Source organism: Lactuca serriola, chromosome 9, assembly GCF_051521515.1.
Source record: "Lactuca serriola cultivar US96UC23 chromosome 9, Lser_US96UC23_V15, whole genome shotgun sequence".
Taxonomy (NCBI): domain Eukaryota; kingdom Viridiplantae; phylum Streptophyta; class Magnoliopsida; order Asterales; family Asteraceae; genus Lactuca; species Lactuca serriola.
In genome coordinates, this window is record NC_136416.1 from 65,819,425 (window position 1) to 65,837,953 (window position 18,529).

The 18,529-nt window shown below is 35.9% G+C and overlaps 2 protein-coding genes and 1 pseudogene across 2 annotated transcripts; all 3 read left to right on the top strand.

The window, feature by feature from the left end:
- The first annotated feature begins 1,339 nt into the window (after nucleotides 1-1,339).
- LOC145075776 (uncharacterized) lies at nucleotides 1,340-2,005 on the top strand. The gene has a single exon (XM_079021894.1). It carries the CDS (start codon nucleotides 1,340-1,342, stop codon nucleotides 2,003-2,005), a length of 666 nt encoding a protein of 221 aa, XP_078878020.1.
- A 1,588-nt stretch (nucleotides 2,006-3,593) lies between these two features.
- LOC145075777 (uncharacterized) lies at nucleotides 3,594-14,177 on the top strand. The gene is made up of 7 exons (XM_079021895.1): nucleotides 3,594-3,722; nucleotides 4,172-4,237; nucleotides 9,949-10,085; nucleotides 10,501-10,727; nucleotides 10,836-12,970; nucleotides 13,057-13,306; nucleotides 13,390-14,177. The coding sequence occupies exons 1-7, from the start codon at nucleotides 3,594-3,596 to the stop codon at nucleotides 14,175-14,177; spliced, it is 3,732 nt and encodes a 1,243-aa protein (XP_078878021.1).
- A 2,139-nt stretch (nucleotides 14,178-16,316) lies between these two features.
- On the top strand, nucleotides 16,317-18,319 carry LOC145072125 (AAA-ATPase At2g46620 pseudogene; annotated as a pseudogene).
- Nucleotides 18,320-18,529: the final 210 nt, after the last annotated feature.

Consider the following 18,529-nt stretch of genomic DNA (forward strand, 5'->3'; position numbering starts at 1 on the left):
CACACTACATAACCAAGAAATTTTAAGCCCCCTAGAGACATGAGCCCTGGACAATCGTTCGGGTTACCCATCATTTGGGCCGACCCTATCCATAATACTATAATAGCATCTACATAATGGATCTTATTTATCTTAGACAACTTTAGTATAACTACCTTCATTTACTTCAGCAAAAGTTACTATATTTACTTCAACTCTCCTTTGCATCAATCGAGTTCAATCGAAAAAGTCGCGGTAACTACGCTTAATAGCGAATATAGAATATAAAAACACATGGTTTTGTTAAATGTTCGTTTATCACACCAGTCAAAAACGACCGGTCTACAAAAAACACATTTAACCGGAACGGTCAAACATCTTAAAAGCCAGTAAAAACCTGACCCCCAAAAACCCATATTTTTACAAAACTGTGTCTCTTTTCATTTTAAATAGCTCACTTGCAACAACCATTTTATACAACCAACAATATTAGATAAATTGTTTTGCTTTTCAAGTTTTCTTATAACATTTTATCATTCATTTTTATAATATCAACAATTACATATCTTTATCTTTATTTTCGATATAAGATATGTTTTGATACACATTAATCATTTGCTTTACAAATTTAAGTATAAACATTCCATCATTTCTTTTGTTTATTTGATTTTTATTTTGTCAAATACTGTAAGGATGCAACACTTATGACAACATTTTTTTTAATATTTACATGGCCTTTAAATTTGGACAAAATTTTAGAATTGATACTCAGGGTTTACAAAATTTCATATGGAACCTACGAGTTATTGTGTGTCAAATACATATTCTATCTTGGTATCAGAGCTATCCTCGGGCTCTTGTTTCTACCTCTCTTCATTTCATCTCCGGCCGTTGGTTTCCTTTTCCAGTCTCGCCATGTCTACTTCTGCTCCAAACATCAATTCCTCCAAGATCGCCATAGGTATCACATGTAAGCTAACCCAAACGAACTTCTTGCTTTGGAAAGCACAAGTGGTGCCCATCCTTAAGGGTGTCCAGTTATTTGGTTATCTTAATGGTTTAATTAAATCTCTGCCTGCCAAAGTAACAACGGGGGTTGGCACTGAAGTACAGGAAACAGACAATCTTGTATATAACTCGTGGATGGTACAAGATCAAGAAATTACTGGAGGCCTTATGTCTTCCATGACAGAAGAAGCGTCGGCTCAACTCACCCGATAGACAAATACTTCAAGTCAACTATGGACTGCTCTCCACACTATGTTTTCAGCACAACATAGAGGTAACTCTATACAGATACACACTCAACTATTAACAACCAGGAAAGGAGACTTGAGTGCATCTGAATATTATCAAAAAAATGACGACACTTGCTGACACAATGGAAAACATTGGCCATACCATGACTGATGAGGAGGTTATTGGATATATACTAGCCGGCCTAGGACCACGTCAAGGAGATCTATTCACTGCCATCACAGTCCTTAGTGATCAACATAAGGTAACTTTACTTGAGTTTTACTCCTATATAATAGCTCATGAAGTGCAGGCCTTTGCTACTAATAACATGATTGAGTTCACCTCTTCAGCAAATAGTGTGACTCACCAAGGTTCAAATCAACCGCGACGAAACTCAAATAACTCCAATCACTACTCCAACAATAACCAGCGGTCATATTACCGTGGATCAGGATCTAACAAAGGTCGTGGACATAGCCGAGGTAGGAGCAATGGTGGCCCAAGATGTCAAGTCTGTTTCGTACCCGGTCACATTGTACTCAATTGTCGAAATAGGTTTAATCACGCTTATCAAGCTGATGATTATCGTGGGGGTAATAGTTTCATTACAAGTCCTTACAATGGAGATCCAAATTGGTACATTGACATTGGGGCTACGAATCATCTCACCAGTGATCTAGATTGGCTTTCCGTCCAAGAATGTTACAATGGTAAGGATCAAGTACATGTTGCAAATGGCACATGTTTGAACATTTCTCATATTGGTCATTCTAAAAATCCGGTTTAGGAAAACCCCTTGTTCTAAAAAATGTTTTACATGTCCCAAATATAAACCAACATCTTCTTCCTACTTACAAGCTTGCTTATGATAACGATGTTTTTATTGAATTTCACACATATGCTTTCTTTGTTAAGGACAATCTAACGAGAAAATCCTTCTAGTCGGTAAAAGCAAGAGTGGTCTCTATCCGGTGTCGTTCAAGCAATCTTCAACACCTCACCTTGCTTCATCTAGTGTTCATGTCTCATCCTCCTAGTGGCACCGACAGCTTGGTCATCCGTCTTCAGTAGTAGTCAAGTATATTTTGAGGTCTAATAATCTAGGATGTTCTTTTGATAGTAATTTTTCTGTTTTTGATGTGTGTCAAAAAGGGAAGAGTCATCAACTCTTGTACGATAATTATGTTCGTGTTACTTCTTTTCCACTTGAGTTGGTCCACACAAATGTTTGGGGACCTGCTCAAGTTTCTAGCTGTGGTTTTAAATATTATGTGAGCTTTTTCGATGATTATAGTCTTTATACCTGGATATATCTCATTAAAAGAAAATATGATGTTGAGCAAATTTTCTATAATTTTCAAAATCATGTTGAAATACTTTTAAATGCTAAAATTTGTGTTATACAATCCGATTGGGAAGGTGAATACCACAAACTCCATCAATATTTTAAAAGAACAGGTATCTCGTATCGTGTGCCTTGCCCACACACGTCTCAGCAAAATGGTATAACCGAGAGAAAACATCGACATGTCATCGAAACAGGTCTAGCTCTTTTAGCCCACTCTTCCCTTCCCTTGCGTTTTTGGGATGAAGCATTCTTGACTTCCTGCTATATGATAAATCGATTACCCAGTCCTGTCACAAACAATCTTGCACCCATTACCCTATTGCTCAAAATCACTCCTAGCTACTCATTTCTTCGAAACTTTAGGTGTGCATGCTAGCCGAGTTTACGCAAATATAACACGCGGAAACTCGAACTTAGATCAAAACTTTGCATGTTTCTTGGTTACAACTCAATGTACAAAGGCTACAAGTGTTTGGATAGAAGCACCGGTCCCGTCTACATCTCTCGTGATGTTGTTTTCGATGAATCATTTTTTCCATTTGTTGATTCATCTAATACAACTTTTTTACTCCCAAACTCAAGTGTTGTGTCGTTTCCTAAGTCTGAACCAACTATTTTAAATGATCATATGACTAACCATGATTTATCTATGTTGTCTACTAATAATTACAATGCAACTACAACTCCATTACTGTCAATCCAAGGCTTTCAAATCAATGAAAACACCGTTCCAACATAGCCAAATGTGACACAAGGTGCCCCAAATCTACCAGAAAAACTAGCAACCTCACTTGAACCGGTCTCTCCTGAACGGGTTTCTCTTGCGCAGTTATCACCAGCAGCTCTGGTTACTAATCCGATCCCAACAGCTGCTCCCTTAGGTGTTGTTACTCATGGTCAACTGGGCAAAGCATTTCCTAAACAGTATAATGATGGCACTATTCTGTACAATCCAAACAGGAGGGCATTTTTCACTACTCCCACTTCTCATAAGTGAGCTCTGTCTGATCCAACTTGGTACGAAGCAATGAAAACAGAATATGATGCTCTTCATGCAAACAACATATGGGTTCTTGTTCCCAGACCATTTAGTGTCACTCAACAGTATGGCATTGACAATCAAGAAACATTTAGTCCCGTTGTAAAAGCCGCAATGGTAAGGCTAATTATGTCTCTGGTTGTTTCTCGCAAGTGGCATCTTTGCTAAATCGACATCAACAATGTGTTTCTTCATGGTCTCCTACATGAAGACGTATACATGAGTCAACTCCCATGGTTTTGAAGATTCCAATAGACCCCATTATGTGTGTAACCTTCAAAAGGCGATCTACAATCTTAAACAATCGCCCCGTGCCTGGTTCTCCCGTCTCAGTGAAAAACTACACTATCTTGGCTTTCAATCCTCCAACGTCGATACCTCATTATTTCACTTCAATCATTGTGGAGTTATTATTTACATGTTGGTAGATGTCGACGATATAATCATAGTCGGTTCATCTGAAAAGGTGGTAGATAAGCTTGTATGTGCGTTGTCTTCCTCCTTTCCACTTAAAGATCTCGGGCGTTTGAATTATTTTATATGGATTGAATTTATTCATAATTCAGGGGGAATCACATTGCTTCAACACAAATATGCCATTGATTTACTACATCGTTCCCACATGGAGAATTGTAAAACAGTTTCAACCCCTATGATTGTAACGGGAAAACTAGCTAGTAACTATGGAAGACCACTTGCTGAAGAAGATGTGTTCAAATATAGAAACATGGTTGGGGTTTACAGTATCTCACGCTAACTCGACCTGACATCTCGTTTGCAGTAAACAAGGTATGCCAATACCTTTCCAAACCTACCGATCTACATTGGGAAGACGTTAAAAGAATTTTGAGATATGTTAAAGGGACTGTATCTACCGGGTTAAGAAATAGACAATTAAACTCCACGTAATTAAGTGTGTTCACAGATGAAGACTGGGCAGGATGTCTAGATAATCACAGGTCTACTGGAGAGTATGTTATATTTCTAGGTCCAAACTTGACCTCATGGAGCTCTCGTAAACAGCCAATAGTATCACGATCTAGCATAGAGGCCGAGTACAAAGCTTTGGCAAACAGAATAGTTAAGGCAACTTGGATACAATACTTTCTTAAAGAATTGGGAGTTCGACAGCCAAGAGAACCAGTGTTATGGTGTGATAATTTAGGAGCAACATACTTGACGGCCATTCCTGTATATCATGCACGAACCAAGCATAAAGGTTGATTTCCATTTTGTCCGAGAGAAGGTAGCTATGGGTGCACTAGATGTCAGGTTCATTTCTTATGGAGATCAAGTTGCTGATGGGTTTACTAAGCCAGCCACTCGAAACATGTTGGAAAGATTAAAATATAATCTAAACCTTGAAACAGTTACGATTGAGAGGGAATGTAAACATAAGTAGATTAGATAGCAACGTATTATTCAAATATTCAAATGTTGTATAGATAAGATTTATTAGTTAAGGTTTATCTTTGTATGTACCATATATATATATATATATATATATATAATGAAAAAGGAATTTTAGAAGGGTAAACCAAACATTTTGCAAGTGTTAAGGATTAATCACGCAACAACTTGAAATCATATCGACCAATGGTGTGACGTTTTCCATAGTTGTCCTTAAAGTGTTACTTTTTGCAAAACTACAGGTTCAATTCTAAAATTTTATCTTAAATTTGAAGATTATATAGCTTATATTATTTGTTATGGTGTGTTGAAAATGTAACCTTTTATTTTATTTAATGAAAATTTTGTTTAAGATGTCATGTAATCCAGGTTGAAACTAAGTACGACGTGACGTTAAGGATTTTACCAATGTTAAGGATTAATGAAAATTTTGTTTAGGATGTCATATAATCCTTAACATTTTGTAACTCTCTAAATTTTCAAATAATTTTTTTCATTTTTAAAACTACACAAAACACAGTTTCACATTTCTCAAACCCAAATTTATAAGTTGTTCAAAACACAAGACAACAAAATGTTTGACAATATCCCAAAATCCTCAAAACATAATCTCAAGTTGGTGTGTACAATCACGTCGACGCCTTCCCGCTATCCTGAGAGGTACTTGAAACACATTTCACACAACACTGTAAGCACAAAGCTTAGTGAGTTCCCCAAAATACCACACACAAATAATTAGTCTCTCATGGCTATATCTCGATAAGGACCCTCCGGTCATGTGTCTCAATGAAGACCCTCCGGTCTCACAACTCGGGTTGGACCCTCTAGTCCGGTATCTCAGTGAGGACCCTCTGGTCTCACAACTCGGTTTGGATCCTCCGTCCTAAATCAATAAGGCACAAAATAATATACAACATTAATCACAAAGACAAAAATGCATGATATCACATAACTCAGTATAATCACATAATACCCTCCGGTCAATAACTCAAATATGACCCTCCGGTTATACAATATTACCACTCAGGTAAGTATAGTGAGAAGACTCACCTCGTAAGTAAGCAAGTATGTCTCGTACTCAACAGTAGGCCTAGGCTCCGCCTATATATATCATAATCATTTCTAATTAAAAATTTATAATAACAACTCCACGGATGTTAAACTATTCCTTTACTAACTCTCGGAAAGGGTGAAAGGCCATTTTTACCCCTCCATGGTCTCCTAAGTCCATAACTTGACCAAACCCTACAAGTCAACAGAAGTCAACTCTCAAGTCAACAATCCATGTTGACCCAACTCGTCAAGTGTATCTATGCGACTCATCGAGTTCCTTCGTTTCTTTGAAATATCGGGAAAATCCAACTTAACTCGCCGAGTTGTCTCACCAACTCGTTGAGTTTGTAATGCGTCCAGACTATCGGGGAAAACCCTAACCAACTCGCCGAGTTCCTTCAGCTCAATTACTCATTCAAACACTTTTAAGCAAGACTAAGGCCCCAAACACTAGATCTAGTCTTCTAAGGTTGAAATACCATGTAAAGCTGCAAGCTTTACGTCCATGCATGGCATATAGGGCTAAGTTTGCCAACACAAAGCTCAACAAAGGGTTTAAGGCATGGAAGTTGGCAGTGGCGGACCGTAAGAGGGGGCCGGGGGGGGGGGGGGGGGGGGGGGGGTCATGGCCTCCCCGGTTTTAAAGTTTCTAATACCTAGATATATCGTTTTTATATTGAACGATCCAATGATCACAAAAATGTGCTAATTAGGCCCTCCAACTTTAAGCTTTTACATGTACTATAAGTTATACAATTTACTTATCAACCAAACCAAGAATCTGAATTAAAAAGCAAGTTAAACAAACATCCGGAAATCTCTGATAAAATCAAAAGAAATCGTAACTAATTAAACTAGGAAACAATCCTTCAACTTTCTAGAAATTAAAAAATTGTAATCCAATATACATAATTCTAAAATCAAGATTTGCGTTTAAGAAAAACATTAAGACCCAGAAACTTTCGAAGCCAGAAAACGTCCAAATCTCACCGGAAACTTATGAATCTCACCGGTCTGGACTCTCGCTTCTCCGATGTGCGTTCTGCCGGCTGGATGTGCTTTCTGCCGGCTGCCGCTCTCCGCCTTTCCCTCCAATAGTTTTAGATCTCTTATTCTTAAGAGTAATCTATACTACAGGTATTTTACCCTTGCTTTTACAATGTTTCTTTTCATTTTTTTCTCTTTTTTTCTCAATCTTTCTTTCACTATATGAGATAAGAAGATAATGATGTCTGAAAAATGTAAACAATAAATGATGTGCCTGATGGAGTGTGAATATTGATATCTAGTACATGCTACACTGTAAAAAGTCTATAGGTCTTATTTTATATTTTCATTATTGATAACATTTACTTTAATTTACCGATATTACTTATTGTTTTTGAATTTCAATATTAAAAGCAATATAAAAACGTTAAAAGTAAAATATATTTATTAGTGTACGATGAAAATTTACACATGAAAACACTAAAAGAAATATATTATGTATTAGTTTATAATGGAATTATGGAGTAGTTAAGATTAAAATATATTAAATATTTAAACTTGATATAATTATTAAAAAAATTTCATTAACTTTTATAAAAATATAATTATATGCTATAGTGCTATACTTTATTTATTTATTGATTTTTAGTTTATTTTATTATTATTATTTTTAAAGAGAATATTTATTATTTATTAATTGATAGTTATATGAAAAAAAACAGCCCACAATTGATAACTTTTTTAAAGAAAAACATGTCAATCCTAGTCAAAATCCGAAAAGGCCATCAAAGACTTTTATTTTTATAAGTACTGATTTCGGCCCCCCTAATTATAACGACCGTGTTCCGCCCCTGGAAGTTGGTCAAAGCTTGATAAAGCTTGAATCTTTGGGCTTAAGGGACCTAGTATTGTCCAGATCTCTCATCTTTACAACATGCTCAAAGTCAATAATGACTCAAGGAAATGATAAAATGACCATAAACTCTCTAATGGAGAGAACTAGCACTCACGTGATCAAGATAGTGGCTTTTTACCTCCAAATGGCTGTTGACACTGAAAGAATTTCGGATCCAAGGACTCCTTCTTGTTCCAAGCCTCTTACTCCTCAAGCTCCTTCAAAGAATGTACCAAAATACACACTCTTAGCCTCACTCTCTCTCACAGTGGATGATAGATTGATTAGGATTTCTCTCAGGGTGATAAGGTGATGAGGGAGGCGGTGTAAAGGACTTAAGGTCCTTTAAATATGGTGCAAACCCTGAAAATTAGAATTTTCTCACTCAGCTCCTACTCGTCGAGTTGGGTCCTCCAACTCGTCGAGTTGACTCTAAAACCCGTGCGGCAATCTCAATTTCTACTCAACGAGTTGGGGCCTCCAACTCGTTGAGTTGCCCTGTCAAAATGAATATAAATTAATTTAATCTTATACCTGAGAGTCGGAATGTTACATATTTTACCGGTGTTAAGGATTAATCATGCAACAACTTGAAGTATTATGGACCAATGGAGTGATGTTTTGCATAGTTTTCCTTAAAGTGCTAATTTTTGTAAACCACAAACACCAATTCTAAAATTTTGTCTTAAATTTGGAATATTTTATTTAATGAAAATTTTGTTTAGGACGTTATATAATCATCGCCGAAACTAAGTATGAACTTATAATTTAATTTGATTAAAACATTATCATATTATAATTTTACCATGTTGTTATAAAAAAATTGTCAGTATAATTTGTTTAATTAATAATGTAAGGAATTATTAAAAATAGTCAAAGCAAAAAAATCTTATATTGTTCTATTTTTATGTAAGAAAAATTATAATAAGCTAAGATAGAATTATTATATACATCATTTTTTGCTTATAATGTTCTCTTTTTATACAAAAATATACTTATAATGTTATTTTTGTGTAAATAATGCAAAAAAATTAGACTCATGACTCTCTTTATTGGTTGTATTAGCATTTTAAAGTTGTTGGATAAAGACCGACTTTTAGATTAAAAAAAATATAGCTTTTAGTTAAAAAGTTAATTTTTATCTTCTAAACTAGATGATATATGAAAATCTAGGGCAACCCACGTGGTTAACAACACAAAAACTAATTACTTTTACCACATCAGCCTTCTATAAACTTTTTTTAAGCAAAAAACTATTATAAAAACATTTTTCAATTAAGCTTTTCAAAAGTTATATTTTTAAAAAAAAATAACTAAAGGGTTATTTGATAGTTATTGATTGAATTAGGTCTAACAGACCTCAGAGGCCTGTCTGGATCTGAATTCTGACTGAATCCACATCTGACTGAAACTATGTTGTTTGATTATACGTTTGACTGGTTATGTTAAATGATAAAAACGACCATTTTAGCCTTCTGTTCTATTTGCAACTCAAACGACACAATTTATATTTTTTACATAAATGAAACCAACCATCAAGGACAATGAACTTTGAAAATTGTATCCAATTTTGGCATTGTACTTTGAGATTGTATCCAATTCACCATGTTTATTATCCATTTCTATTGAAATCAAACATACAACTCAAAAGAACGGATCTACCTTTATCTTGCTAAAATGAACACAAGTGATTTGAGCTTTTTTTAGAATAAACCATATCCACAAAATCAACATCACATCTTATGCACAATAAATAGCCATGTCTTCCAGACAAAAGAAGTAGCCATCTGCCAATAAAATCCAATAAACAAATGTGCGACTCCTTCCATCCTCAACATCAACGTTTTCTTGTAGAAAAAAATCAAGATTAATACAACAAGAGAAGAATCGTTGACCATCAAAAACACCAAGAAAACTACATAAGGTCTTGACACAAATTAGATACCAGACCAGAAATTCAGGATTCATATTAATTGATGTGCTTTAAACACTAATTAGACACTAATCGAACAAGCAATTGCACCTGCTTCATCGAATCAACAAGCATACACTTATACTGAACTAGAAGAAAATACGTTTATTATGTTCCAGTCAGCTAGTTTTTTGGTTGGACTCAGTAAGAGGCTTTGGACCAGGTAAGAGGGTAAAGTTTGTGGGTATCAAGCACTCTTACCGAGTAGAGTAAGAGGGTAACCTCTTATTAGACCCAATAAAAGGTAAATCCAACAAGCCCTAAGTTATCATTTTCTATCTTAAATGATATAAAAAGTCGCCTCATATAATGTGTCATTTTCTTAAAAATACATTATATTTTCTAAAAATAACAGTATTTGAAGTATATATATATATATAGACAAAATTGCAAAAATGGTCCCTGTGGTTTGCATTTTTTCAGGAAAAAAGTCCAAACCACGAGTTTTTTGGTTTTGTGGTCCTTTTGGACTGGTTTGTTTGTGAGAATGGTCCCTATACTTAACACCAGTTAAATTCCATCCGTTAACCCCCTCATGTGCCTTGCACGTGAGGGTATTTCTGTCTTTTTACTTACAGTGTCAACAGTTCCTTCTACCTTTTATCCCTCATTTACAATCCCAAACACCCGTCAACTCCCCACCTCCCTCCTTCTTCCTTCTGCTCCATTAAACCTGCAAAAAAAAAGTCGTTATCGAAAGAACCTAATCGAAGCAAAAGGAGACAAGGTCATAAAGTCGAAATGGTGTACGTAATGTGGCAGATCAGACCAAAAAATGAAGTTGTCGACGTATCATCCTTATATGGTAAGTTGCTCTGTTTTCTTAAACATTCCTATTTTTCATTTTACCCTTGATTTATACTAAAATCCGCCAAATTTTGACTTTGTTATCATGTACAATTTTGACTTGTAGCGGGTGCACCCACATGGTTTAGTATTAAGCTTCATCATGGTGGGAAGTTTACTAAGTTACCTGACATAAAGTATACTGGAGGTGAAGTGCGTTATGTTGATTATGTGGACATAGATGAGTTTTCTGTACATGAACTTGATGCCATAATGCTTGACCTAGGTTACCCAGACCCACGGATGATTGAATTGAGTGTTGAATCCCCAGTGATATACTACCATTTCAGGATACCCAATGGTGACTTTCAATTTGGTCTTAGAGCTTTAGGGAATGATCAGGATGTTATCAATCTTTCTAAATTTATTCAAAATAACAAGTTGATTGAAGTGTACACAGAACATGGGAAGACAAATCTACTCACATACTTCATGTCTCCAAATGCAAAGGGTAAAGTTGTCATTGAGGAATTACCAGAAAATGATGATCAAGGGGCTAAATATGAGGCTGAAGTTCATGTAGAATCTCCATTGAGAAATATGAACCATGTCAATGATGAACCAATTGGTGAGTACATGTCTTTGATTCTTTTTGGGAGTAAAACTGATGCATTCTCTCCAGAGTATAGAAGGGGTAGAGTTGGGAATTCAAAAAGAGAGGAAGGTTCTTGTAGCAAGAGGCTTAATTTAGAGGATATCGATGATTTAAAAGAGAAGGAAAACACTAATGAGGGTGTTAAGGAGGTTCATGAGGCTGCAACTGTTGTTGAAGGATGCTACAATCCATTTACTTCAAATATTGCTAATGTAGGGGATGAGATGATTGGGGTTCATGATAATGACCATATTGATGGATGCTACAACACCCCACCCATTAATGATGATGAACAATATAATGAACTTTTTGACAACCTTATGGAAAATTTAAATGGAAGTGATGAGTATGTTGAAGAGTATGAAGGGGATGTTGAATCTGAAGAGAGTGATGAAGAGTATGAAAAGGATGAAGGTGATGATCATGATGGGAAACAATCAGAAAATGAAGATAAAGTGGATGACATAATGGATGAGGAGAACAATATAGAAGATGTTGATGTGGACATGGCAGACTTCTTTCTAAATGTTGAAAGTGATGTTGAAGGAGCATGTATTAATGATGGTCATGAACCTGAAGATATGGAAGTGATCAACAATGAGGAGTTCGAATCATTGGATGAAGGATCAGACCAAGACAGAGAAAGAAGAGCTCTCATAAGAAATTTGGGAAAAGAAAAAAGGTGCAGCCTTGGGTCAGTACATATACAGTCATTCTCAGTGGGGCAAAAGTTTAAAAGTAAAAAAGAATTAAAGGAGTTAATTGATGTGCACGCACTAGAAACAAGAAGGAATCTATTCTTTAAAAAAAATGACAGTCAAAGGCTTAGGGCACAGTGCAGAGGAGTTGTACCTGTCATCAATAAAGGTCAAGTGGGGACTAAACCTACCACTTCAAAAAGCAAGGGCAAAGAAGTAAAGACACAAAAAGAAACATGTGGTTGGTATATACATGCATCTAGGTCAAACCCCGAATCTGATTGGTTTATAAGGACCTTAAACCAAACTCATACATGCTTACAAACAAGAAAACTCAGAGCTTGTACTGCTTCTTTAATCTGCAAGAAAATCATAGATCAAGTTGAGGCAGATCCGAAGATTCCTTTGAGAGCCATACAAGATCACTTTCAAAAGACCTACCAGGTGGGTATTTCAATGGATAAGGTGTTTAGGGCAAAAGATATGGCAAGAAAGCATGTAACTGGGGACTACACAAAACAGTTTGAGTTGTTGAGGGACTATGCTCTTGAACTTCAAGCTACAAACCCAGACACAACAGTCAAAATAGATGTGTGTCCTAATGGCAACCCTGCATCCCCAACAAGGCAGTTTAGAAGGATTTATGTATGCTTGGGTCCACTGAAAAAAGGTTTCAAAGCATGTCTTAGAGACTTAGTAGGTTTGGATGGTGCCTTCATGAAAGGCCCATTCCCTGGTCAGGTTCTTACAGCAGTTGGTCTAGATTCCAACAATGGAATTTATCCCTTAGCCTATGCAATTGTTGAGTCTGAAAACACAGCTAGCTGGAAGTGGTTTTTAGAAAACCTTGGGGATGACTTGGAGCTTGGGAGCAACTCAAACTATACTTTCATAAGTGACAGGCAAAAGGTAAATTAAAACTCATCAATTGATCATTTAGATTGTGTTTTTTTACCAAGAAATTAATTCTAATTATTGTATGTTGAGTCATGTAGGGATTACAAATTGCAGTTGATCAATTGTTTCCCAATGCTGAGCATAGGTATTGTATTAGACATATTCATGACAATATGAGAAAGAAGTGGGGGCAAACTGAGTACAGGGACCATTTATGGAGGTGTGCATCAGCAACCACCATTCCTGAGTTTGAACATTTGATGAAAGAGTTTAGTGAGTATGATAAGGAGGCATGTCAATGGTTGAAGCAAATTCCTCCTGTACATTGGGCAAGGAGTCATTTCTCAGGTAATTGTATATGTTTGCATATGGTAAAGATTATGTGTTTCAGTTATTTATCAGCATTAATTGTATGTTATTGTAATGTGCAGGAAGAGCTGTTTCTGATGTGTTGATTTCAAACATGTGTGAAGTGTTTAATGGGAAGATAGAGAAAGGCAGGGACAAACCTGTAATTTCATGTTTAGAGTTCATTAGGGAGTATCTAATGAAGAGGATATGCAATGTCATGAAGGCAATGAAGAAGGCTAAAGGTCCACTAACACCTACAGCAACAGACATCCTAGATGCAAGGAAAAAAGGTGCTTCACAATATATTGCTAGGTGGAATGGGGCAAACAAGTATCAAGTCACTGCAGCATTGCAAGATCAACATGTGGTGGATGTTAGGAACCAAACCTGTACTTGCAGAAAGTGGGAATTAATGGGAATACCTTGCAGGCATGCAATTGCAACTCTGAATGAAATGAGCAAAGACCCTGAGGCCGAGCTTGACATTTACAAGTGGGTACACAAGGTGTATTGGCTAGAGACATGGCAAAAAGCTTATTCATTTAAGGTGGAACCAATTAAAGGGAGACCCATGTGGCCTAAAAGTAATTGTCCAACAAAGCTAATCCCTCCTCCACATCACACTCAGGTGGGAAGGCCTAAGAAAAAAAGAAGACAAAGTGAGGGTGAAAGGTTAAGCAAAAGGCAGAAGGCAAGTGCAGGTGATGGAGTCAATGAGATGCAAGGAGAAAATTCCCAAGGGCCAAGAAATGATGGAGTGCAGAAGCTATCAAGGAAACGTGTTAGTGTTACTTGTAGCAAATGCAAGAATAAAGGACACAACTCTAGGACCTGTAAAGGGCAAGGAGGGAATCAATCTAAGAAGTGATTGTGGTTATTTGTTGTGGTGCAATGACTATTTAGTTTCTTGTTGTTAAAAACTGTTTGTTTTTGAAAACTTTAGTTATGGTTTGATGATGTGGTTATGTATGGTGCACAGACACTTGTATGCTTAACTTGGTAATGGTTTTTGGTTCCACTCATGTGGTTAATGGAATGTTCATTTTGGTAAATTTATGACATGTATTTTGGTAATGTACTTTTGTTACATTTTGGTTCTATTTATGTGCTTATATCTGACAACTGATACACATTTTGAACACAACTGATACACATTTTGGAATTCATTACAAACATGATGAAGTCAAATTACAACAAAATTATACCATTTTTACCCTGCATCACTTGATCAACAAAAATCCCCATATTTGCCTAACCCTATCCCTTACATAGACCAAGTACTAAAGATAACAATCACAAACATAAACCAACTTGCACATAAATACATCTTCAGCTTGAAACCTTCATCCTTCAATGCATCACACCTTGCCTCCAACATGTTGTTCCTGCTCAAAAGTCCATTGCACTGTTCCTGTAACATGTTGATACTTCTTACCAGCCCATTACATCTTTCCTCCAATGTATTTATGTTTCTTAGAAGACCAGGTATGATGGTTTTACTCCTAGCACAAATAGGTGGGTCAACCCACCCGATAAACCCACAAACAGAATCCTTAGTAGGGCAAGCATAAAACCTCCTGCCGGGATTCAGTGGTGTCCAAGACGTTTTCACCAAAGCAAGCTTTCCACAAAAACAAACCACCATTGTTCGATTGCAAGTCAGGAAATGAGAAATGGAAGATAATAGTCGTTGGGGAAGAACAGTTAAGAACGTTGGGGAAGAAGATTTGTTGGGGAAGAAGCTGGGAAAAGAAAAGAAAACGATATATAAAGGATGTTTTATTTTTCCATATGCAAAAATGGTCCCTATAAGTAAAAAGACAGAAATACCCTCACGTGCAAGGCACATGAGGGGGTTAACGGATGGAATTTAACTGGTGTTAAGTATAGGGACCATTCTCACAAACAAACCAGTCCAAAAGGACCACAAAACCAAAAAACTCGTGGTTTGGACTTTTTTCCTGAAAAAATGCAAACCACAGGGACCATTTTTGCAATTTTGTCTATATATATATATATATATATATATATATATATATATATATATATATATATATATATATATATATATATATATATATATATATATATATATATATATATATATATATAAAACCATAAAATATTAGGAGAAAATACAAATCTAACAAAAATTCTTAATTACTTATCAAAAAATAGCCAAAAAAATCACTTAGCCAAAAATAGCCCACAAAAGAGTAGTCAACTATAGGTTGACTAATGTTTCACCAAATCGTCTACTGTTTCGTGTTTTGTATAATTTTTTTTTTCATTTTTAGGATACAAAACCGTAGGTTTCCCTTTTTTTTGTAGTTAAAACCCCCAAAACAGTAGATTAAAAAAAAAACGTATTTTTTCACCCAAAACCGTAGCTACGGTTAGGGAAACTGTAGGTTTTAAAAAACCTACGGTTTTGTATCCTAAAAATGAAAAACAAAAAAAAAATTATACAAAATACGAAACAATAGACGATTTTGCGAAACAGTAGACGAATATCGAAATCTACGGTTTCATGGGCTATATTTGGACATATATTAATTTTTGGCTATAAATTGCTAATGACTTCCTTAATTTGACTAGATTAGTAATTGCCCTAAAATATTATGTAAGGACAATATTTTTTAATCTCAGATATTTGTGCCATTTTGAAAGTTTAAAAATATGTTTTTAATGACATAATTTTTTTGTAAAATATTCTTATTTTATTTTGTATATTCAGTTAAATAAATTAAGTAGTCGTAAAATAATATATTTTTTTTAATAAATAGAATATAAATGGAATTGTTATTAAACGTAATTGACAAAATAAACGAAACTTATAAGCTATAATTTTTATGGTTTCAAAAAATAAGTTAACTTATAATATAAAATATATAAAGGCCAAGCAAAAGAACCATATAAAATATATAAAGGCCAAACAAAACTTAGTTGGAATGACCTTAATTTGTCAGATTGAGTAGAAACAAATTTAGTATTAAACATGACACAAGCACACGTTTATAGACCAATAAAAAATGAAAAATTCCACGACCAAATAAATTTATTTAATACATTCTCTTCCTCAATCCTCACACCCCCCACTCTTGACTTCCTTGATGTTCTTCCCATGTGTCGAGTCATTTTATAATCGTATCTCTTTCTTGACTTGTTAAACCTTTCCATCCCCCAAAGAGTTCAACACATCTTGATAATCAATCCTATAAATTCATTCCTAAAAGCATATCCCACAAGCATCTCCCTCTCATCATCCCACGCAATCGAATTCAAATTGATATATAGATATTATTGTGTTCTTAATTTGGGGTGTTGTAGATTCTACCACAAGTATGTTTCTCCTAAATTTAGTCGTGTTTATGGTGGTAATCATTGGTTTCTGGTTGATTCATAGAATATTATCAAGGACATCGGTAGGACACTTCTTACAGAATAAGTGGAGAGGTTTGGAGGAATTTTTTCATGTGCATCAGTTCTACAAAATCCCTAGATTCAATCAACACATGCAGGAAAATCAAGTTTATCGCAAAGTTTTCATGTATCTGAATTCGTTACCTTCAGCTGAAGATTCGGATTTTGTTAATCTCTTCTCCGGTGATAACAAGCCCAACGAGATCAATCTCGTGATCAACGCTGCACATCAGATGTTTTCAGACACGTACCTCGGTTCGCGAATTTTCTGGAAATTCGAGAAGGATAGTTTAGTTTTGAAGATGAGGACGAAAGAAAAACGTAGAATTCTCAGTTCCTACCTTCAACACATTCATAATGTCACCGACGAAATCCAGCAGAAAACGAAGCAAATCAGGCTACACATCAACGCGGAAAAAGAACCGGAGAGGAACGGGAGGTGGATATCAGTTCCGTTCACTCATCCAGCAACAATCGACACGGCGGTGCTCGATTCCGATCTCAAAAACAAGATGAAGTCTGATTTGGAATCGTTTTTGAAATCCGAACAGTATTATCACCGTCTCGGCCGTGTCTGGAAACGGAGTTACCTACTCTACGGCCCCTCCGGCACCGGAAAATCAAGCTTCGTCGCCGGAATGGCGAAGTTTCTATGTTACGACATCTACGACGTGGATTTGTCAAAAGTGGCCAACGATTCGGATCTAAAATTGCTTCTACTACAGACAACGAGAAGGTCAATGATCGTCGTCGAAGATTTAGACCGGTATTTGGTTGACAAATCAACGACTGTAAATCTATCTGGAATTTTAAATTTCATGGACGGGATCATCTCATCTTGTGGTGAAGAACGCGTGATGGTTTTCACAGTCAGCAACAAAGAACAAATTGATCCAACGGTTCTAAGACCAGGTAGAATCGACGTTCACGTGCAGTTCCCCTTATGTGATTTTCCCGCCTTCAAAACCCTAGCCAATAGTCATTTGGGGATAAAAGAACACAAGCTTTTCCCACAAGTTGAAGAGATTTTTCAAACCGGGGCTAGCTTAAGCCCGGCGGAGATCGGCGAGATTATGATCTTCAACCGAGGTTCACCAACCAGAGCTCTTAAAACTGTGATTAGCGCATTAAAATCAAACAACGATACAGTAATCGCTAGCAAAACAATATCTGGTGCTAAGAATGAGGAACCATTAAGACTGACACATAGTGTTTCAGTTGGTGGTGCACTTGGTGTGCCATCGGGATTAATTGGGCACGGTGGTCCGGTGGGGTTACCACCACCGCGTTTGATGCATAGTGGATCGGCCAGGACTGTTGAAGAATCACGTGAAACACGTCTGTTTCAACGGGAACGTATTCCGACGATTAAAGAATTTAAAAAGTTTTATGGATTGCTGAAGACGAAGAATAGTAAGAAGGAGTTCATGAATTTTGATGGATCAGAGAAGGAAAACTCTCGACATGACATCATGTTGTAAAGTGTTACGATGTTAAAGATTTTTTTTTTTTTTTTTAATTCTGTAAAATTTCGTATCATTTGTTAGTTAACTAAAAATAGACAATTTCTTATTTGTTCCCTTTTTAGCAACATGCTCTTATTTTTAGAACTTTCAATTGTACAATGGGGGGTGGTAGATGATTTATAGAAAAACAAAAAATGAGTTTAATATAAATGTGACTCTGTAGAAACCACTTCTCAATTCACACTTATTGTTACTGTTTTAAGAATAACGCGAATATTTTGATTACCCGTTCGATTGTTAATTATTTTTAGGGAGAGACAAATGGCATTAA

What these genes read in the sequence shown, in the direction of transcription:
- LOC145075776 (XM_079021894.1), top strand. Translation starts at nt 1,340, where the DNA reads ATGACGACACTTGCTGACACAATGGAAAACATTGGCCATACCATGACT.
- LOC145075777 (XM_079021895.1), top strand. Translation starts at nt 3,594, where the DNA reads ATGAAAACAGAATATGATGCTCTTCATGCAAACAACATATGGGTTCTT. An exon ending in CCGTTGTAAAAGCCGCAATG is followed by an intron (nt 3,723 to 4,171) that starts GTAAGGCTAATT and finishes TTCATAATTCAG; the next exon opens with GGGGAATCACATTGCTTCAA. An exon ending in TCATAAGTGACAGGCAAAAG is followed by an intron (nt 12,971 to 13,056) that starts GTAAATTAAAAC and finishes TGAGTCATGTAG; the next exon opens with GGATTACAAATTGCAGTTGA.